General features: G+C 44.5%; 1 protein-coding gene across 4 annotated transcripts in view; it reads left to right on the top strand.

Annotated features, from left to right (window-relative positions):
• The first annotated feature begins 15,771 nt into the window (after positions 1 to 15,771).
• PAN2 (poly(A) specific ribonuclease subunit PAN2) overlaps positions 15,772 to 23,755 on the top strand; it is a 52,332-nt gene continuing 44,348 nt past the window's right edge. Inside the window, exons 1-2 of one of the 4 annotated variants that reach the window (XM_048490338.1) lie at positions 15,772 to 15,931; positions 23,343 to 23,624. In XM_048490338.1, the coding sequence (XP_048346295.1) occupies positions 23,355 to 23,624 (270 nt within the window). In that variant the 5' untranslated portion in view covers positions 15,772 to 15,931; positions 23,343 to 23,354. The other 3 variants (XM_048490339.1, XM_048490340.1, XM_048490341.1) reach the window with 3 other exon arrangements.

Genomic DNA, 23,755 nt, shown 5'->3' on the forward strand with positions numbered 1-23,755 from the left:
CAGAAACTCCAAAAAAAAAGTCTGGTTGTCCTGCAAACCCCTTTGCAGTTCAGTTGGCTGTGTCTGCCTTCTTGATGGTGTCAGTCTATTCCATCAAAAGGGAATGTTCCCAGGCTGAGAGCCCACTGGAAGCTGGGAATGCCCCCGAAGGTTCCCATCAATGCCAGCATGGGCACTGGAAGAGCACCAGTACAAAGGCTTGGATGGTGTCTGGGCATTGTGCTGCCGTGTCACAGCCCAACACTAGCATAGATGGCTCTGCAGCAGTGTAGATGCCACTTACACTGGCATTAGGTGGCATCGATGCCAGTGTGGGGCTTATGCCAGTTCCAAAGTCCTTTCTACCCACCCCTCCTGTCCCCCCAGCTTTGCATTGCAGTGAGGATCATTGCTCTTCCAGAGGACGCGTTATGTTTCCCTGCACCAATATGTTCTTCATGTATGTTGCACCATCAATGGCCATTATATTGCACAAATAGTATGGAGGTAAGGGTGGAGTAAGGCTCAATTAGGGGGAAACAAAAGAAAGAAGGAAGAGAAGGGAGGGAGGGAGGGAGGGAGGGAGGATAACAGGGAACTTTCATCCTATGGAAACCTTTTACATTCAAACATAGCTTATCCTAGCTAGTACTTCAGTGCAAATAGTTGAAGATGTTTGAACAGGCATCAAAAGGGACCAGTTCAATCAGAATGCCATGTAGAATCATAGAATCGAGTTGGAAAAGACCCCAAGGGCATCAAGTCCAACCCCCTGCAATGCAGGAACACACAATCAAAGCACTCCCGACATATGTTCATCCAGCCTCTGTTTAAAAACCTCCAAAGAAGGAGACTCCACCACTCTCCGAGGCAGTGAATTCCACTGTCGAAAAGCCCTTACTGTCAGGAAGTTCTTCCTCATGTTTAGGTGGAATCTCTTTTCCTGTAGTTTGCTGAAAGAACACATTTGATCTGTGAAAAAAAAACCTGCCATTCCAAATGTGCCTTAGAATGGGTGACTTCCCAGGTCTATTTTCCCTCTTTCTCTCATTCCAGTTCTGGTTTGGGGCTCTCCGTCCACAGTTCTGCAGAATCAGAGATTCTTATTGCTGGGATTCACTGGAGGTCCAATGTACTGGACACAAGGCTGGCTCAGTGGAGATTCCAAATGTTGTTAAGTAAAACTTCCACTGATCAGGGAATGCCCCTTCCTGATTTCTTAACGATCCCACATTGCACAGAAAGGTACTGCACACAGCTATGAAATTCACATGACACATTTCACTGTCCCTAGCCAATTGCCACACTCTGCTTTCCACGTGTCCCTTTTGTTTGAAAACATAGTAGTGTGTGGGGGACGGGAGAGGAAGAGAAAGCAGTAATTGCTTGAAAACCACAGGCATTTTTAGTACTAGGAATATCCTTCTCTTCTTGGCTCATCCTGTATTGCAAAAGAACTAGCACAACTGGTGAGCAGCTTCACCATTCCTCTTCTATACGGCAATCAAAGCGTTCACACAAATGGCCAGCGCACTGATTTTTTTCCCCACCTTTTGGTGACTTCATTACTTCAGAAGGTTCATGGAGAAGTATCCATAAATTTAGTTTAACATCGCTGCCTGACAATGGGAGATTGGTTCACCTGTTGTTATTTTTTAAAGCAGCCGTGTGTGTGTGTGTGTGTGTGTGTGTGTGTGTGTGTGTGTGTGTGTGTGTGTGTGTGTGTGTGTGTGTGTGTGTGTGTGTGTGTGTGTGTGTGTGTGTGTGTGTGTGTGTGAAATATTAGGGTCACTGTACTGAGTGAGGGGATTTTTTTCCCCATACTTTCTGCCTGCTTTGTCTTTTCTGACGCATATCACAGATACCCTGCAGCACCAATTCGCCTCATGGATATCATTTGCATAGCTGTACAGTACAGGACTTCTTGTGAACTTTGATTCAGAAACTTTTGCGCTAGCTGTTAGTAATGAAACTCCTTTCACTTCAGAAATGCAGTTTTAGACTGCATGAACCCAAGAGGGAGCCGCCTCCCCTCCCCTCTCCGTTCTGTTTCATCAGCTGGACCAGCAGCAGGTTTAGGGAACCTCTCTTCAGAATTTTCATCACTCTTTTTTAAAAGTCTAACATGATCATATCTTCCTTCCTTTTCTATCCACTCTGTAGTTTGCCGCATTGCACCTGTGCCACAGAAGGCCACTTTCAAAAGTATTATCAATGAAGGGAGAAGCTGAATTTGACTAAACATCATGATCTTGTACCTGAGGGAACAGAACAACCACTGTCTCAGATCTACCGAGCAGGCTATCTGTAATGGAAACACCAGGCCATCCTCTGCTCTCTCAGCTCTCTCGGGCTCTAACAAACATTCCTCCTTCCTCAGCACCATTGTCCCTATCCAGTCTGTCCCACCCTCCTGCAGATCCTTCTCACTTTAAAACAATTTGTCCCCAGAACCAGTTCTCCACCCCAGCAATTGCTTGGATCAGTTCAGTGATGAGGGTGCCAAAGCACTCCAATGGCTCTGCTCGCTCCGAACCTTCAGTGGGATGGGAAGCAGTTGTGATCACCTTCTGGGCCAGTGCTGATGCTGGACAGGTGCAGGAAGCAATGGGTGTACCAAACTGCCTTGACCCAGCCCTCTTCTTCTGAGATGTCACCAGGGATATTCTGAAAAGCTACCATTCCTGAGTGAACATTTGCACGCCGTAGGCTGCATGGGGTTCCCCAGTGGTGCCTCTCCCCAATTAGATTGGCAAGAATGTAGCAAGGCCTCAATATTCTAATAAACCCTCATGCTGTGGTGGAAATGCATTGGAGCAAGGAAATATTGAGAAATGGTTTCTCCGACACTTTCATAAGGCAACAATATTGATGGTACACCCAGAGTTCTGTTTACTGGATTATGTTGTTTTCATTATAAAGATGTTCTGCATGTTAGCTTTGAATGTTATAACAGATGTCAGACTAATATTAGCTAAGCTGTAGAAAACAAATTTGAAAGAGAGAGAGAGAAGAAGAAGAAGAAGAAGAAGAAGAAGAAGAAGAAGAAGAAGAAGAAGAAGAAGAAGAAGAAGAAGAAGAAGAAGAAGAAGAAGAAGAAGAGTTGGATTTATATCCCCCTTTCTCTCCTGTAGGAGATTCAAAGGGGTTTACAAACTCCTTTCCCTTCCCCCCTCACAACAAACACCCTGTGAGGTAGGTAGGGCTGAGAGAGCTCTGAAGAACTGTGACTAGACCAAGGTCACCCAGCTGGCATGTGTTGGAGTGTACAGGCTAATCTGAATTCCCCAGATAAGCCTCCACAGCTCAAGCGGCAGAGCAGGGAATCAAACCCCGGTTCCTCTAGATTAGAGTACACCTGCTCTTAACCACTACGCCACTGCTGCTCTTTAAAGTCATCTCTAGACAAGGTTAAGGACTTTTCTTTATATGTGAACCTATCCACTCTTTTTTAAAAAAATGAGAACTTTACAGGAATTAATTTAATTTGGTAAGGAGTTTCAGACTTTGGGCTGCATGGAACAAACAAAGTGAACGATATATTTTAAAAATATTTTTCTTTCCCCTTTTTGATTTATTGTATATATTCTGTTTACTTGTGTATTTTTAAAATAACAATAATTCTAAAGGTAAATCGTAACTAAAATGGTGGATATCACTGAGTAACTTGCTACCTAACACAAAAAGTAAAAGTCAGTCATTTAAAGTCCACTGTTTAATCACCCTCCACTGACTAAATTCATAAACTCCAGGCCTGTCGTTAAAAAAGAGACATCAGAAGTTGTAGTGAAACATCTTCCCTTTGTGTGGTTTTGTTTTTCATAACTGGAATGGGGGGGGGGGAAGGAGGCAAATACAAGGTGAGCAAACTTGTGGATGATTGTACTACTGTGGGGAAATGAAATGCTATGCCTCTGGACAGGTTGGTCACACACAAGGAGGAAGTGAAGGTTCCTGGATGTGTTGTTCAGTGACAGCTCTGCCTCCATGGATTTGCCAGAGTCATATCGCTCAGCAATTATGTTTGTTTATGAATCACATTTGCCCACTCCTGGACTTCAGAAGGGCCACACGTAATACAGAAGCTTGGGTTTATCAAGGCCACAACTTTATTAAAAGAACTGAGGCATACGTCATTCACCCCCCCCCCCCGGATCTTTACAGAATACCAAGGGAAGAGGCTGCCTCCTTCAAATGATCAGAATGGAATACAGATGCCCAGCCAACAGAATCAAAAATGCAGTTTTCCACATTGTGGTTCCCACTGGTGGGATTGGCAAGGTGCAACCTGACTCCCTCATAAAAGCCAGAGTCAGTGCATGCTGGATCCTCAAGGCAATCAGCTCTGTGCCATGTCAGTCCTATGTAGAGAGCCCTTTCTAGATTCCAAAAATATGTTTCTGTACTCTAGTTATTGCTTTTTATCTGTCTTGGGTCCTTAGTGTGTTGGGAGAAAGAGAGGGTATATAAATGTCATAAATAAATAGTCTTGACGAAGCCATTTTACCTGGCATGGTTTATTAACTGGCTTCCCCTCTGGGCGGCTCTGCGTTCTGCCATGGGAAGGGGTCAGCTTAGCTTGGCTCCCATCCTCATCCTGAAGTAAACTACTGTAACAGCCCCTCCCTTGAAGAAGTACATGACATTTCCTTGAAGAAGTACATGACATTTAGCAAAGCTATTTTTAACAAACTTTGTCCCACATTTAAAGTATTTTTCCATTCTACCTATTGAACTATTGTGCATTGCACAAAAGTTGCACAATTCTACATTACTGGAATGTTGGCTGAAATACAATTGTATTTGGCTGAAATACAATTTTAATTGTCACGAGTGTATGCATGCCCTCAATTTTCTGTTGCATAGCTTGTGGGATATGCAGTCTCAGAAGAATTCCAAGACACCTTAGCAGAAGAGGACCATCCCAAAAAGTCAAATTCCAACTTTCTCTCTTGCAATTTGCTGACTCCCCACTTCTCAAGTTATTGCCTGAATACCATTGTACAGAACATACTGGTTAGCTGGCAAACCCAGGATCAGAATTGGAGTCCCTTGTTGGAATTTGACTTTTTGGTATGGTCCTCTTCTGCTAAGGTTCAATAGGTAGAATGGAAAAATACTTTAAATGTGGGACAAAGTTTGTTAAAAATAGCTTTGCTAAATTTAGACCAATACCTAATTACCAACATGTATTCCTTTCAATCCACATGATCTGTTGGCAATCAAGAAGTTAAATATTATTTTATTGTATCATAGATGGGCTTAAAGGATTAAGGATGTTTACTTAGATGACTATCAGAAATGAACTAAAAACCAAGACTTGTTTTGTTTACAAGTTTTAACACTGCCTGATGAGAATTCCAGCATAAATCAAAGATATTCATTCTCCTTAAATTAGTTGAAGAATAGATTTTCCTCTATTAGAGGAAACACACCAAGCATTAACTCCAGTTAGAAAAAGCCATCTACAAATTCTAAAAGTACCGGTAGTTCGGGATGTTGGAGAAATGTAAAAATTAAATGTCAATTACTTTGAGATTCTTTGGTTTGAGCGTCACTGCTCAAAGCAGTTCGTATTTCTCCTTCCCCGGGAAATACTGTATGTATGCTCTCCCTACTTCGGAAACTCCCTACTTCTGAAACTCTCCTCTCTGCCTCATGTGTGTGAACCCTCGTTCCAGATGTTATAGAGTAGTTCCACATTCCATTTCATGGGCATGCAAAGCTAGTCTAGCTATCTGGAACATCTTTTATTTTATTTTATCAGATTTGATATCCCACTCTTTCCCAGCACAAGGCAGAATGTGAAGCTATATCCCCTCCTTGGTGTCTTAGTAAATTGCCATGTGATAGAAACAAAAAGAAAAGGAGGATTCCTACAATATTTTATGGCTCTGCAATACCGATGATCTAACCGTAGGGAAGATGGAAGGCCTTGAAAAGAGTTGAAATGCTTGCACAGGATCCAGTGTTTCTCTAGCCAACCAATCCAAAGCATCCAAATATTATGCGCTAGTTCTGCATCAGGGATATTTCTGATAATTGCTTTCTATCAGTCCTGATTCAGTTGCACAGCAGATGTAGGGCTGCCGGTGCCAGATCTCCCACTCTGACATAAGATGTCCTGTCCAGGAGCCTTGGTTCCCCACTGCGATTTGGTAGAGGGGTGGTGAGAGAAGTGCCAGGGAAATATGCATCACACTAATGCCTTGGCATCAGTTCCAGCATGAACCTGGAGCAACACCATCATTTCAGCATGACACTATAAGATCCTCCCTCCCCCCCAAAAAAATCCCCTCTACATTAAAACCTTGGAATTTGGGGAGGGGGAAGCCCCAGAATATCATGATGACAAAATGATGTCACTTCTGGGTCCACGCTGGAAGTAATGTCATGGTGTTGCTTAGCACGTAACCACAACCTAAAGCTGGCAACACTAAGTTGATGCCAATGGTGAGCAAAGTCAGGATCTTTCTGAGGAGCAGCCATTAAGGACCACATCAAGAACCAGTGCCATCTGGGCTCATGTCACCCCATAACTCAGCCAATCAGAGGCAGCACACATTGCCTTAAACATGGCTGGGCCTCTTTCAACAGCGAGTGCCTCTCTAAAGGATTCAGAGTATTTGTAAGTTTTCATACCTCATCTCACCAGCAAGGTTTGTGCTTTATCTCAAGCCTATGTCCTACATAATTTTTCCAGTGCTACCAACAGTGCACCACAATTAATCTCTGAATCAGTCATTTTAATGAAAAGTTGAGCATTTCTTCACATTGTCCCATCGCTTCTCCCACTCCAGAAATTCCATACATTGAATGCATAGACCTGGTGTGGAACACTAAGGAGAGTCTGGCTAGCTGGTGGGTGTACTGTCTGCCTTATGCACCAACAGATACCTTGTCAAAGTTGCTGGAGGTGGTAGCTGACTGGGCCTTGGAGTTCCCCAAACTATTCATTCTGGGGGACTTCAACAACCATTCAGATGATACCACCTCCAGGCAAGCTTTGGACCTGGTGTCATCCATGGCAGTACGGGGACTCCCCCATTTGTTTCAGGTTCCACACACAAAGCAGGACACACCCTGGTAGAGTATGAGGCAGCAAGAGCCTTTACTGGGACTTTGTGGTGGAGTCATAGCCAACTCATTGGTGTATACTACAGCTCTCAATCTAAGAGACATTACTGACCGCAGAAGTAAATTAGGAGTTATTACAATGCTGAGGTACACCCCAAAAGGCATCCCCTGTTGTTGAAGTGCCAAGATTTGAGGATGATTTTGAAAAGGTAAGGAAGGAAAAGGAGATAAATGCCTGCTTTGTTGAAGAAAGATGTCAGCAAGATTTGCAAATCTCCAGAGATGCGATCTGATGGAAATCAGCAGCACACAGCATGTACCTAACACCGAACACTGTTCAGGGTGACCAACGAGAAAAGGATAGATATCAGAAGAAACATGTTAACCGCAAAACCAGTTGGAAATGGAACCAGTAACTGTATTTTAAAACTGTTATTGTATTTACATTTTAAGTTACCTTGGGTTCCGCAAAGCAGAAAGGCAGCTAATAAATGTTTTAAATAAAAGAATAAGCTGTACAATCATCTGGCAAGAATGCTCTATTTAGATTCCTTGTATAGAACAGGGAGGGGGGAGGGTTGAATGAGGTAGCCTATGAACCCCTTGCCAACTCTTTGACTCTAAAGTCACTATAGGTAAAGAACTGTCCAAGGCAACAAAGTATCTAAAGTTTGACATACAATACTGAAGAGAGGGTTATAAAAGTTCAGATATCGAGCTGTGGTAGAATACAGGTCAATTACCCACTTGAATTTTAAAATAGTTTAAACCAAGTTTTTTTTTAAAAAAAACCTGCATCTTTTAATTGGGGTTTCAACCTCCCCACGTCAGATTTATTCTACGAAGTGATGCAGGGCTATGTGGAGTTCTGTGAATCCAGCACTCCCCACAGCAAATTGATCTCCGTTTTTTCTCCCCCCAATTGGCTGGCGTGCTGTGCTGGGGCTGGTACCTAAGCACCTAGTGACCACTGATTGGTTGTCATGATTTATGTCACACTCCAGGGCGGGAAATAAGTGAGGATTAGTCCCCTGCTCCTCCCATCTACACTGGGAAGAAGTGTGGTAAAGGAAAACATTGTAGTTCCAACGAGGTACAGCAAAAACGCAGAATAAGGGGGGAGATGAGTGACAGAACCAGGAAGAAACCCCCTTCATTGCTCAAGCAGTGAGGAGGCATGCCTGAAACCTCTTTTTTTCGCATGAGTACCACACGATTAATTGTAAGTGGGGATTCAATCATAGAGTGGAGGAATACATACAATAAATATTGCAACATACTATAATATGCAACATGTTGTAATTATAATATACTTATGGATGCAACCCCCTGAACTGATCTTTTATACTTTAGTTTTGATCCCTTTATAAGGCCCTCCTGAACATTTCTGCTTTTGCACATTCTCCAAATTCACATTTATTACATAGCTCTTCCCCCCTTTTCTCTTCATAACAACCCTGTGTGGTAAGCTAAAGAAGAGTAACTGGCCCAAAGTATGGGTTTTTGAACCTCAGTGTCATCTACACCATAGAAATATGGAGAACCAACCTGATAACCTCAGGCAGGCTATTCCATAATGTGGCAGCCACCACAGAAAATGTGACTTAATGGGCAGTTGCCACTGTTTACCTGTTTGCAAGATGGCATCTTCAGAAGTCTTTGCTCAGATGAGTACAGCTGTTGTGGTGGAATACAGTAGGAAAGACAGTCCTGCAAGCATGCAAGACCAAGGCCATTAAGGGCCTTGTAGGTGACAGAACTTTGAACTGAACCTGACAACTGATGCGTCTACCAAATGGGATTGATACACACATTCCACGTAACACCCAATAACAGTCGGGATGAAGTGTTCTGTATTTGACTGGAATTTCTGAGTTGTCTTTAAGGGCAGCCCTGTGTAGAGTGTATTACAAGTAATTCCTAACTGCACATTGAAGCTTATAATCAAACTCTCTTAGTCCAACCTTCCTCAGAGGATTGTTGAAAGGATATAATGAGAAAGGGAGAGCCATGTCTGCAGGTCTGAGTTGCTTGGAAGGAGGTTGACAGATACATTACCTGGCAAAGCAGGCTCTGGCTCACAAATGTTTTTGCCCCAGGGTCGATTACATCTTATGCAGGAATCTTTACCTGCCATGCTCCAAGTTACATGTGGTTCTATGAGAGTTTTTTCAGATTTTTTACCCAATGCATTTGGCAGCTGAAACTGAAGCAGAAGGCTGCAACCTGAAATAGATGGCCTCTTAATCTCTCATACTATGTATTCTACTGCAAATCTGGCCCTGCCCACCCACAGTGGAAAAACTATAGATACCACTGTGTTTTCTTTTGCAGGGGTAAAAATAGCATGACTTACAGTGCAGTACTAAGCATGACAGCGTGGTGTAATTGGTAAGAGCAATGGACTCTAATTTGCAGAAACAGGTTAGATTCCCCACTCCACCACATGAGCAGCGAACTCTTGTCTGGTGAACTGAATGTTTCCCCACTCCTACACATTTGTTTCCCCACTTCTACACATGCTGGGCGACCTTGGGCTAGTCACAGTTCTCTTAGAACTTTCTGAGCCCCACTTACCCCCACAGGGTGTCTGTTGTGGGGAGAGGAAGGGAAGGAGTTTGAAAGCCACTTTGAGACTCCTTACAGGAGAGAAAGGCAGAGTATACATCCAACCTCTTCTTCTTCTACCTCTTCTTTTTCTACTCAGTATCTTAAAATTAAAGGTACTCTCCCATGCAAGTGACCCATGGAATGACATCACATCACAACATTTACTAGGCAGACTTTTTATGGGGTGGTTTGCCATTGCCTTTCCCAGTAATCTTATACTTTACCCCCAGAAAGTTGGCATTGACTTTATTGACCTCAAAAGGATGGAAGGTTGAATCAGCCTTGAGGATCAAACTCAGGTTGTGAGAAGCTTTAACTGTAGTACTGCAGCTTACCCCTCTATGCCATACGGCTCGGTATTCAGTACCCTACTCAGATCTATTCTGTGGAACTTACTTCTAGGAACTTACTCCCAGAATGGCACTGTACATGTTGCATGTAGTTGGAGCCTCAGTGGTGTCGAAATTTTTTTTAAAAGTCAGATCAAAAGTCCCACAACTAGAGGTAACATACATTTCCAGTATAAGTGATGGACACCCAAACAAAGGCTACCTGAAAGAACTTTAATGAAGGTGTGCAAGAGTGGAATATAGCAGAGGTAACTGCAGGCAGCGGCGTACTGTCCAGGGGACATATGGGTTCAAATGTCGCCGGACTGCAACCATTTAGTCATGTGGGGGTGGGAAATCGGCCCCATACCCCTCCTCCTTCCCGCTTGGTCCATGCACTGACTTCAAAAAAACATTGTTTGGTCGTGGTGGGGGATGGTGGCCTCCCACATGGGTTGGGGGCCCCCAGAAAACTTAGATTTTGCACCGGGCTACATTTTCCCTAGATATGCCTCTGACTGCAGGGTCGGGAAGAAATAGGAAAAAGTGAGAATGATAAAAAGATTGTAGGGAGGGGAGATATAGAAAAAAACCTGAAAGCATTATGTTATTTTAGCACAGAATTTCCCAAAGACCTTGAATCCTCCAAATTTAAGAGGGTTTCCCCCCTCATAATGCTAATAATACAAATAGAATTAGACCTCTCAGGGTGTGGATTTTATAAAGAACGGTGGAGTGGAGATTGTAAAAACAGTTACAAGGAACAAATTTAGTCATTGCTGTGGGGAAGAGAAAGGGGAAAATCAAAAGAGAACAGAGAGGAATGTAATCAAAGAGGAATGACTATTTCCTTTCCAACAGAGCCACAGGGACAGGGGACAAATGACCCACAGGAACGTTCTTACTAGGAATGGTTTCTCAAATGAAGTCAAAATGATATACTATAAAGATACCACTAATTACTTTTCTGAAGGTGTTCAGCCCTTAGATTTTATTTACTCTACAGCCAGGTTTAACAGTCTTTGTTTCTTTGAGCAGCAGTGGCGTAGTGGCTAAGAGCAGGCGCATTCTGATCTGGAGGAACCGGGTTTGATTCCCAGCTCTGCTGCTTGAGCTGTGGAAGCTTATCTAAGGAATTCAGATTAGATTGTGCACTCCAACTGGCTTAAACACCAAGGTTTCGAGGGAGGTATGCCCACAGTGAGTTTACCTAAATTGAAAAAACCATGGCACAATACCATGCAAGGATAACTAAAAAGTCCTTATAACAGCGGTGGCAAACCTATGGCACGGGTGCCAGAGGTGTCACTCAGAGCCCTCTTTGTGAGCATGCGAGCTGTTGCCCCAGTTTGGGCACTTGGCAGTGGCATAGCACCAAGGGGATGAGGGGTGCATGACGTACTGGGCGCGTGCCCCTACGGGGGTGTGGAGAGGGAGTTTTGGGGGCAGGTGGGGGTGTTTCAGGACATTCCGGGGGCATTCCAGGGTGGGGGCATGAAAGGGGCACAGGGCGCACACGTGTTCCAGGTGCAGTTTCCCCTCGCTCCACCCCTGGCACCCGGTCTCTAAAAGGTTCACCTTCACTGCCTTATAAAGTAGCCCTTTTTTCCTGTATCAGTTGCGAACTGCCTTCATAGTTATCCCAAGACATTTATGTTTTGTGAAGCACATAGTGTTGGCTCTCACAGATCTATTTCACTAATGGCAGTATTTTTCTGTGATATCAGGTGCTTTGCAACACACAAACTTGTTCTACCACTGGAACAGCCTTTGCATTGGAAGGCTGCTTGTGCTGGAGGGAAGTAATTACATTAGTGACACAGATTCTTGACTTTGAATCCAGTGATCCATAGAAGGATATTTGCCCATGGCATGTTACTTTCTTGCCTTCCTCTTATTGTTGTAATTCAAATGCTGCTCTTGAATGTCAAAGGGACCTCCATGGATCCAGCCCACGGCGCAATAGAGAAACCAGATTGCAGCATGAAAGAGGCGTAGCTGGGCCAGAGTGCGCCTGGCGCGCACTCTGGCTTCCCCCTGGCGCGGAGCCCCCCGCAGCACACACACACCGTGGCACATACACCGCAGTGCGGAGCCCCCCCACAGCACACACTTCGGCGCCCCCCCCCCACACTTACTTTAGAAACCAAGCAGGCTGGAGAATAGGCCTGTTCCCCTTCTAGGCTTCAGAGGCCCTGGTGGGAACTATATTTCCCAGGAGACCCTGGGAAATGTAGTTCCCACCAGGGCCTTTAAAGCCTGTTCTCCAGCCTGCTTGGTTTGTAACGTAAGTGTGGGGGGCGGTGTGGTGGGGGGAGTGCTATGGTGGGGGGCTGTGGGGGGAAGGGGGAGGGGTCTGGGGGGAATTTTCCACCCCCCCCCACTTGACCCAAAATCATGCACCCAGTGCATGGCGCACCCCTATCCCCTGGTAGCTTCGCCACTGCAGCATGACACAGCTAATCCTTGGATCATGCAGCAACTGTCTGCATAAAGGAATGAATGGAGGTGACACAAGATTCTACTCCTGTTGGCTATTTCAATGAAGCAGGAGCTCCTGAAGACTCAGATACTACATAAGACATTTTGAACATATCATGGATGCTGAAAAAAGAAAGAAGATAATCTAAATGCTCTTATGCAGGAGTGGACAAAGGAACTGCTGAGACCTTTGGAGCTGCAATACAGGTTATTATAAAAGGAATCTGTGTGCTTGCATGTGCAAAGTGCCATCCAGTCATAATCGACTTATGGTGACCAGTAGGGTTTTCAAGGCAAGAGAGTAACCAAGGTGTCTTGACATTGCCTTCCTCTGCATAGTGACCCTTGAATTCCTTGGTGGTCTCCCATCCAAATACTAACCAGGGCTAGGGATGCCAGCCTCTGGGTGAGACCTGAAGATCCCCTGGAATTACAGTTCATTTCCTACTTTAGACATCAGTTCCCTTGGAGAAAACTGATGTTTTGGGGAGTGGACTCTATGGCACTGTAGCCCACTGAGGTCCCTGTCCTCCCCAGGTTCTACTCCCAAATCTCCAGGAGTTTCTCAACCTGCAGAAGGCAACCCAACCCCGCATCTCCTATGCTGTCCAACACAATTGAGAATATTGCCCCATCCTCTACATTGCAACAGTTTAGGTATCAGAAGTTGGCAATGTCATCACCATACAAGCATCTCTTCTCCTATGTAGAGATTCCCTTTCACTCACTCTCTCTCTATGCTGGATTCTTTTTATATCAACACTGTCTTAGTAGCAGTATGCAATGGGTAGAATTTTAACAGGATAGTTGTTAGTAGTTGATTATTTCTTGTCTGCCTGTTTTGCTTTTATTGTGTTTTTAGCCTTTTGTGGAGATAAGAAAAATTACTTCAAGCATTTATTGCACCCTACGTTGAGCTGATGGGCAGAAGGTCGCTAGTTTGATCCCAGGGCGAGGGATGAGGAAGTTTTTATTTTAATCTGGCTCCTTAAAATGCTGGAGAAAGTCAATTCCGTTTTGTGCCACATTCATGATTTTAGGCATAAATCCCCACCTCTGAACACTTTAACCCCTTTATAGTTGTGGGGAGGGGGTGTGAGAGTGTGTTTGTGTCTACCTTGCATTCACTTAAAAACTACTATACAAAGGCATGTGGAAATGGGGCTTTGTTTTAATCGCCTGTTTCCACATCCCCGCATAGGGTCATTCTGTGCTTGCTCGCAGAGGCGTGGATCCGTCATTTTGAAAATTTAAAAAAAAGTTTCCGCCACAGCACAACGCAGCAGCCCATCAGGATAGCCCCTGAGCGGATCGCGTGATCTGCCAACAGCAGGGACTCCTGCATGGCTGTGTGTGTTTTTGGGAATGAGGGGGCAGAAGCTGCAGTGGGGACCATGAAACCGCGCTCAAAAGGTCCTGAATCAAACCAAACCGGTTTGTATCCACTTTCACTTTTGAAGTGGGGAATCAACCAATGCCTCTTTCAAATCCTGCTTTCCACTTTCTTAAGAACTGTTGTATGAAACGGCCATATTGTTAAGCTGCTGCTCAGAATTACTGTTTTATCCATTTAAATTTGATATTGATTGCTTTCTATTAATCATGACTGATGTTTGATGCCTTGAGTCCTTTATGAGAAAGACAAACTATAACTATGGAGAACTCTCCCCGTATTATATTATATCAATATAAATACAATAAATGCCATTTTTCTTAATGTAAGCTAACTTACATGATTTGCTCTGCTTACAAACGTATATGAATTTTAAGGAGTGTCACGTATACCTAAAAAGGGCCTAATCACCATCATCTTTTTAACTGAAACATACCCTCCTTTAACCATATATTATCAACAGGCATAATTATACTAATCAAAGTACTCCTTCTTTCACAGCTTCTAAAATGGATTGTGTTTATTCCAGTGTTACTATATAAAAGGCAAAAGTTACCAACATCTCACTCCTTAAAGCACAGGACACTGGGAGATGTACTCCAGAGGGTAGTGTTTCCTGAGGCGCTGGGGGCAAAGGCTTTGCAGACAGGGCGAGGGTACGTATGGAGAAGGGAAGAACTCTCCCCATCTTCACAAGCACCCTCCTGGTTCCACTTATCCTCTGCAAAGCCAGGATCCAACTTGGCAAATGAGGGGGGAGGCTATGGATATGGGGAGGACTCTCCCCATCTTCACAGGCACCCTAGTGGCTCCCCCCTTTGCAAAGCTGGGATCCGGCTTGGCAAACAGGAGGAGGGGGTCTTATGGAGAACTATCCCCATCTTCACAGGCACAATGCTGGTTCTCCCCTCCCCCAAAGCCGGGATCCATTAATGCCTTAATGTTATCCATTATAACATCATAAACGAGACTTTACAACTCTATAATTCAATCCCTGGCAAAAATTGCTTTTCCAGAACTGTGCTAGTAGCATCAAAGGCATTACTGTTAGATTTGTGTTCCTTGTGTAGCTTTTGTGGTGGGATATAATTACTCTAAATAAATGCATTTATCTCTCTGACTCTTTCTTTATTCTAACAAGGACAAAAAACGATCACCACCCACATAGAATCTATTTTCAGTCCAGGTCGTGGAGATTTTATGTAGTTTCTTGGGCAGTTACGTAAAGGGAAGCTTCAATGTGCGAATGTGTGTAAAACTACAATGATTCATTACGACAGGAAAGTACAGTTGCTCCTCTCATGAGACATTTTAAATGGATTTTCAAAGAAAAGGACTCGACAGAATAGTAGCAGGCAAAGCCATAATTAGCTCAGCATGGAAAATGCTGACAAAGACTTTTAGACAAGGGATGGAACAGTCCATTTGCTGAATTAAAATGTAGGTTACAGGTTGTTTTTCTCATTCCACACTTAAAGCGCAATTCTAAAGAGCAGATATCTCAAGCAGCTGTTCCCCAGTTGTAATATTTTGCTCCTAAATCCCTTTTGTTCTTTTAATCTATGGACCTGTTTGCTATTCTTGATTGGATACTGTTTTCTGCTGTATGTATGTTTTATAGGTCAAATACATCTTATCATTATTTCGAGCGGCTCAACTTAGATGATTCCCTTAAAAGCGTAAATAGGAAAGGCGCGACCCCACCAGACGAACCCCAATCAAATCTCAGGGAAACAACACCGACTCCTTGCTCTACTACACGGCATTTCCCTTTTAATAACTTGTGTCACTGCCTGACGCCTTTGCCCCTTCTATAGTTCCGTATTCCTAGCACAGCGGCCACAGCGCGTCATCTCAACTTTGCTCCGATTGGCTACTCTCTCCAAGGCGCCCGGTAATTGGTCGATACGCGCCAACATTGTTCAGCTAAGGCGTACCTAGGATGCTGAAGCGGGAGCAAAGACGGAAAGGATTGGGGTTGCTATAGCGGCAGCGGAGAGGTTGGAGGTGGGGAAAAGACGGCAGTAGAGGCGAGGGAACCCGGAAGAGCAAAGGATTGTGGGTAATCCCCTTCTCCTTTCAAAGAGGGAGCGTTGGGTAATTTACAAAGGGTTGTGAACAGTTGGTTGTGTGTGTGTTTAAAAACCATATTGAGTGACTTAATCATGAGATAAGATACGGAACAGGAAGTTCTAAGTACCTTCCATTGCCTTTCTCTCTCCTGCAGCAGGGCAATTTGCCTCTGTAGCGCAATGGATTATGGGTGTCATTAAAAAAAATTGTACTGGTTCTTGTTTCTCTGTCAGTTAAGCGATGGCCTGTTTCTGTTTAATAGTGAAATAAAAGTTTAGTTGGAAGTGAGCCTCTGACTTCATTGGGACCAACTCCAAAGTAAGTTTGCAACTAGAGGACTGCCTGCAGTATTCATTGACCAGAGGCTTTGGTCCTCTTCCATTTTGCTGAAGGATGCTTTGTGATGTGGATTTTGTTGATCAGGATGCCGTGACAGAGTCAGTTTGCCCGCAATTCTAACCGGTGGTGTAACACACACTTAAAATCCCATTGTCTGGCCCCAGCCTCAGAAGCCGGTTTGGTGGGTGTGCTCAGGAGCCTGCTGTGAGTAGCTTAGCATTTGAAAAGCAGGGAGAACGTATTTGCATGCAAAATTTGCAAGCAACACTCACTCCTCTCCAAATGTGCAGACCCAAATGTGCAGACCCAAACACACGCCCCCAGACCTGGCTCCTTTGAATCTAATCCTTGCAAAAAAGGGGGCCGGTCTGCCCGTGAGTTACAGCTCTCCATGCCAAACGAAGGGTGAGCCCTCCTCTCCCCCCCCCCCAAAAAAACTGGCAAACTCCCCGACTCCAAGTCCGGCGGCATCTCTTTGCGGACAGAAGTTGGTGTGTCTTTTTTTGCCCTACTCCGCCCGAGTTTCCCGGTGCTTTGCATGAATTTTTTGCCATGCGTCGGGTGAGGCAACCGAGCAGGAGGGGTGGATGGGAGGTCCAGATTCAGCTTTGCAACAGGGGAGTCCTGCTCTGACTTCTGTGCATACCTGCAGGGTAGGCTGCCATGTGGGATGAATAGAAGCTGCTGCAGAATGAGTAAGGAAGCCTCCTGGCTTACCTTACAAGGCTATTGCAAGGTGGGAAAATGCGTTGCCAGCTCCTGACTGGACATTCCTGGAGATATGAGGTGGAGCATGCCACTATCTGGTGTAGCCCCCCCCCCCTTCTTGGGGAAATGTATCTGTCTCTCCTGGAGATCAGTTGTAATTCTGGAAGATCTCCTGGCCTCACCTGGAGGTTGGCCTGAAGCAGAGGCGTAGCTGGGCAAAGCTGCACCCAGGGTGGCCTCCATATTTTCAGGCCCCCCATGGGTCCCCGTGTCGCACCCTGCACCCCCTGCATCACTACTTACCTTATCCTGCAGGTATGATGGTGCATGGGGGTGGCTGCTGCGCAGGGGCCCACAGGGAGGGGGCAGAAAACGAGGCTGCCATCCCCCCTCTGCCCCATGGAGCAGAGGAGGCTTGCAGGGCACCATTGCCACCCCCTCTCTGCCCAAAGGAGCAGCAGGTGGCTGCCTTCTCCATGGGGTAGAGGGGTTTTGTATGCTCGGTGCTGCTGGCTCAAGCAGTGCGAGTGCTGGCAGCACTAGGCAGGCTGCTGCCGCCGCCACCGTCTCCTCTCTGCCCAATGGAGCAAGCGGCTGCCTTCTTTGCGGGGCAGAGGGGGTTTGCAAGCCTGGCGCTGCGTGCTGCCCGGCACAAGAGCCGGCAGCACCAGGCAGGCCCCTGCCCCTGCCCCCTCTCTGCCCAACGGAGCAGGCGGCTACCTTCTCTGTGGGGCAGAGGGGTTTTGTATGCCTGGTGTTGCTGGCTCGCGCAGTGCAAGAGCCGGCAGCACAAGGCAGGCTGCCACCACCACCACCGTCTCCTCTCTGTCCAGTGGAGCAGGCGGCTGCCTTCTCTGTGGGGCAGTGGGGGTTTGCATGCGTGGTGCTGCCGGCTTGCACAGCACGATAGCTGGCAGCACCAGGCAGGCCGCCGCCACCCCTCTGCCCCACAGAGCAGGCAGCTACCTTCTCCGTGGGGTAGAGGGGGTTTGCATGCCTGGTGTTGCTGGCTCACGCAGTGAGTGAGCCAGCAGCACTAGGCAGGCTGCCGCTGCCGCCATCTCTGCCCAATGGAGCAGGCGGTTGCCTTCTTCCCGGGGCAAAGGGGTTTTTCATGCCTGGTGAGCTGGCAGCACCAGGCAGGCCACCGTCACCATCAGGCGGCTGGCTGCCTTCTCCATGGGGCAGAGGGGGTTTTCATGCCTGGCAATATATGTTTATCCTGTTCTGCCCGTGACCTAAAGTGTGTTTTGAGTTTTGGCCCCCTGTGTGATTGAGTTTGACACCCCTGCACCATGTGCTGGATCATCTTTGTTTTAGAATGCTCCACTTGGGTCCCAGGGCCAACCTAACAGAACTAGGACCCAAGCAGAGCATTCTAAAACAAAGACGGTCCAGCATCTGGCAGAAGAAGTTACAATTCTACTTAGTTCTTTTTGTTGAAAAGGGTATAAAGTCATCTCGATCCCCACGAATGCCCCCAGAATGTCCATGGATGCTGACGCAGCTTGAGGGGCTGGGCTCTCTTCTGGATCCGCCCCCAACAAGATCCATGTCACCTGCCCACCTCCCAGTTTGTTCTCCCCACTGGCATAAGCACAACTTATGCCAGCGGTGTGGGCAAACGCACCAAAACAACCCTTCGCTGGCTCCAAGAACCCATGCGACCCATAGAATGTGGCTGTAATTCACTATATGTGTACAATCTACATGTGTACAAAAAAACAAAGGAAGGTGATTGCATTTCCTATATTTATATGAAAGGCAAGCTGTATTCTCAATGACTACTTAAAGTGAAGGACTCTGGGAGATACAGTCCAGAGGATGATGTTTCCCAACCAAAGAGGGGCTGACTGGAATCCACAATCCTTTGCTTTAACAACACAGTATAGCTTTAACAAACACAGTTGCTTTAACAACTCCAATACTCAATGGCTCCAGATAAATTTAGAAGACAATTTTTGCAAGATATTAAAAGACTACTTGAAAATCACAGGAGACTTTCCAGATATTGACAAGATATTCGGAATAAATTCTAGTTTTGCATTTCAGAATAAAGATCAGAATTGTACACAAGAAAACACTAGATGCCATACTGAACAATCAAAGAAAAAGTAGAAGGGAAAGAAGTGCAGATTTACCAGTATCTACCTACTAGTTTGTTGGGGAAAAGGAGGGGCTTTGATTTTTTTATGACAAATTTTACAAAAAGAAGAAATAAATATTGTTGGGGAGTTCCATTTGCTATATAAGTTGTACTACTCAAGGCCAAAAGAGTAATCGCCACAACAGAACAAGCTAAGCAGATGAATTATTAACAGAGAATACACCTAAAGAACTTGAAAAATGACCTGATAGAAGAGATGCAGCCTGGGGCAGAGAAGGGGGGAACAGGTAAGGTGGTGGCAAGGGAGAGGAGCCCCCAAAATTCTCCTGAAGAGGGCCACCAGAGCATGGAGTGGGATAATCTCCCCAGGGGTAGGTGGGTCTTGGTGAAGCACCTGGGGCTAGGGTCCATGGTACCCCCCCCCTCAAGGGGGGAAAACAGCAATCCTGCTGCCATAAGGGTCAGCTGCAATGGTAAAGATGACCTCTCTGGACAGGTGCAGAGGGTGCCACTATTGGGAAGGTGGGGGCAGGTCCCACTAGCCAGAGTTCTCACATAAAGGGAGCTGTGTGAGGATCAGCCACCAAGTAGTTTCCCTTACCTCGGTGCCTATTTACCTTTGACCAGTCGAAACGGATTTCCCTAAAACAAGGAGAGGGCAACAATATCTTCTGAGTTTGGGCCTGGATGACCCACCATGCGCAGCTGACAGTTGTCGGAGGGGGTCACCCTCTAGCATGACAAGAATCCCTTTACATAGTTCAGCCCTGTCCTTTTGTCAGTGAGAGTGGTGGTTCCAAGCCCAGCAATGGCGGCAATCCTCTTGGATACCATAACCTCACCTCCGCACATCTGCCCCCACAGTCAGTTCTTCCAAGGTCTGTGGTTCCCATATGCAAATTAATGGGGGACAGGCTGGGAGATTAGGGGGCAGAGCACCCCACATGCCACTGCAGCTTGCCTCGTATGGAGCCTTGCTTCCTGACAGAAACCTCCCACCTGTTTGCTCCTGGCCAGCAATGGCCTGCACATTCCTTCTTAATGTTCCTGGGTTGTCCTGCCTGCCAACAATCATGGGATGGTGGTCATGCATCATTTTTCCTTCTTACAACTGCCTAGTTGACAGAGAAGGGAAGCTGCCCTCCATATCCGTCCCCCACATTGCCTCCTTCATGTCCACCCCCATCAGTCGCTAATGTTATGTCTGCCTTTCACCATGGGATTTGGTCCACTGATATGGGGATCACCTGCTGGCCTGTGTAGGCCTTGAAACCATCACTGCTGTCAAGCAGGCTATGCCTGTCTGATATGAGGTTTGTCAGTGGTTGCCTGGGGATTGACACCAGTACAAAATCCACCAGGCACTGAGGCCAGCCAATGCAGTAATACTGAGGTCCACTCCTTCCCCGTCAGCCATGCAGGCCCCTGCTGCTGTTGCCATTGAGTTGCCCTCTCCAAGCTTAGAAAAGACTGACCCCTGGTATATCCAGTGGTTGGATGGTGTGTGTGCCCCTTGGGCCCATGGATGACGTCCTCGGGGTGTATGGTTACTGACTGCCACCCCTGGTCTCTTTGGCCGTGGGCCCTGGTGGATTGAGGGAGACAGTCTGTGTGCCTTTGGTGGTCCTGTGCCAGCTGCAGAATGTGGGCCTGCCTCGCAGGAAAATAACAAACAAACAGTGGTGGGATCCAAAAATTTTAGTAACAGGTTCCCATGGTGGTGGGATTCAAACAGTGGCGTAGCGCCAATGGGTCTGGGCGGGGCACGACGGGGACGTGGCTGGGCATTCCGGGGGCGAGGCATTAATAATTTCTCTGTTACTGTAAAAAACTCTTACTGTAAAAAAAAGTTCCTAATTCCCAGCTGGTATCTTTCTGTCCATAATTTAAACTCATTATAGCAAGTCCTATCGTCTACTGCCAACAGAAACAACTACTTCTCCTCTAATTGACTGCCTGTCAAATACTTAATACTTTCAAATACTTAATTTTGTTTCTAGAAATCAAAAGGATACTTTCCTTAAACAAGGAACTTTACCATATTACTAAAACATGTTTTTAAAACAGCCCAACAGGGAGAATTATCCCATTTTCAACCTTTGCTAACCAGCCACATAGGAAACAACAGGACTTTATGATTTTTGGACCTAATGGAATTTCTAACGGAAAAGCAGACCCAATTAGTAACCCCCTCTCGGCACACACAAATGATTAGTAACCCACTCTCGGGAACTGGTGAGAACCTGCTGGATCCCACCTCTGCAAACAAATAAGTTCATTTGGAATGGCAGAAAGCCAAGAATCAGATTTAAAGTTTTGCAAGATGAAAAAGAGAGAAGAACTAATATTAAACCAGTATATTAAGCAGCTGGTCTGGTCTGGATTGTGGACAATCAAGAACCCAGATCAAAGAGTAATAAAATTAGAAACAACAGATATGGAATAGGGTTTCCACAACTGTTCATGGATTAAAAGATCAATTACAAAGACAGTAATGCAACAAGGAAGCCATGTCATTAGAGATGGACAAGTTAGAATTTGGGAATTTACAAGGAAAATAATTCATCCTGCAATATCCTCAGTAATGGGTCCTATGGAGGCTTAGTATGACAAGAATGTGAGGAATAATAACTATTTTATTGCATATGGGTTATGAGAAATGCCCTAGGATAAATTCAGTCTTGGTAAAATATAAAGAACAAAGGTAAAAGAAGTACTATGGCTATTATATTTCTCAAGATTAAGAAAGGACATTCAAACATCAAGTGGTGTAATAAGGGGACTGATAGAATCTGAAAAGGTGATAACACAGCTAAAAGAACATTTATTAAGATGAATGTATAAGATATTACATCAATATTATATGGAAACAGACTGAATGAAAACATGGTTAAATGGATGTAAAATTTTGAGGACAAAAGACATAAAATTTACAGCAAAACCAATTATTGAGAGAAAATTGATACAAGATGCTTTCTAGGTGGTATAGCACTCCAAAGGATATTGAGAAGATGAACAAGAATTATATAGGGAAATGTTGGAAGTGTAAAGAAGTGTATGGTTATCTTTCAGCATATGTAGTGGACATGTAAAAAAATTAAGCACATGCGGGAATTCAGAAAATTTTTAAAAATCAAATTTTCTATGGACACCAAGAGTATGTTATCAGGCATTTTGCCAGGAAACATTCCAAAAATCTTAGACAAACTATTTTGAAATATAATGATAACAGTGGTTGTGAATAAAAGACCAGTCAAAGAATTTCAAGATAAATGGAAAACTTATTATCTATATTAGTCTTTAAAATGTCAAGTTGAGAAAGTGTTTGTTGAAATGTTGTATGTAAATTATTAATGATCTGTATAATATAATAATAATAATAATAATAATAATAAGCCTTTATTTGGCATAACAATAATCATAACAATAAAAAACCTGAGATAAAAGGTATACAAATACAAAGGTTTAAGATAAAAGGTATACAAATACAAAGGTTTAAGATAAAATATAATATGCTAAATACTGAAAAGGGATTTAAAGGGAAGAAAACATATGAAGCATTTAAACATATTATGAATAGATGACAATGAAATGTGTATTCAATGTGTAATATGTGAAAAATATTCATAGAAATTATTCTTATAATAGCAACCATCAGTTATTTTTATCTACTCCATCTATTTGAATTCATCATATATTGCATAAGGTATTTTGTTTTTGTTGGATTATTATAGTAAGAATTATTTTATGTTTATTATGTTATTCATTATTGACAATAACAGCTATTATAATTAACAGCTATTATAATTCAGTGTCTATTTATCAGATTACTGTACATAATAACATATGCACAGTTTCTTTTTTCTTAGTTTTCCTATCTAATTGTAATATTTGGTTCTTTTTTCTTTCTTTCTGTCCTGTTTGTACTTATAATGAAAATAAATTTTAAAAATAAAATTCATTCACTAAGAAAACTGTTACATAGACTTCAGTTGTCAAGACCACATCACCCTCTAGCAACTGAACGCAACAATTTTATTCATTCATAATATTCTCTAACTGCAGGCTGAGTATGCACCATTGATTTGTTACTCGAATCAAAAGCTAGGGTGCCCAATGGAGTGCATGAAACGTTGATTTCTGTCTTGAAAGTTAAAAAAATGAATGGTAGGATGCATCCAATTATTGTTGCCTTTCTGTAGGATGAAATTCCTAATCTGTTATTGCCTTTTCTTTGCCTTAAAAGTGCGCAGCCACCATGAATTTTGAAGGCCTTGACCCAGCACTTACAGAATATGTGCCTGCCCTTCACCCTGCCCTGGATCCCCACCTCAATCCTAGTCTACTACAGAATGTGGAGCTGGATCCTGAAGGAGTGCCTCTGGAAGGTATTCCCGTGCCTGACCCAGTGCACATCATGGAAGGCATGTACTCAGAACTCCACACTGTGGTCTCTGAAGTGGGTGTACCTGTCTCCTTCTCACACTTTGACTTACATGAAGAGATGCTGTGGGTTGGAAATCATGGGGTAAGTAGTGCTTGTTGTATGTTTCACTGATTTAATTAAACCCAAAGTTAGCTGTTGTATTGCTATGTATTACCGTATATACTCGTGTATAAGTCGACCCACATATAAGTCAAGGCACCTAATTTTACCAC

Source organism: Sphaerodactylus townsendi, linkage group LG03, assembly GCF_021028975.2.
Source record: "Sphaerodactylus townsendi isolate TG3544 linkage group LG03, MPM_Stown_v2.3, whole genome shotgun sequence".
In the NCBI taxonomy this organism is placed as follows: domain Eukaryota; kingdom Metazoa; phylum Chordata; class Lepidosauria; order Squamata; family Sphaerodactylidae; genus Sphaerodactylus; species Sphaerodactylus townsendi.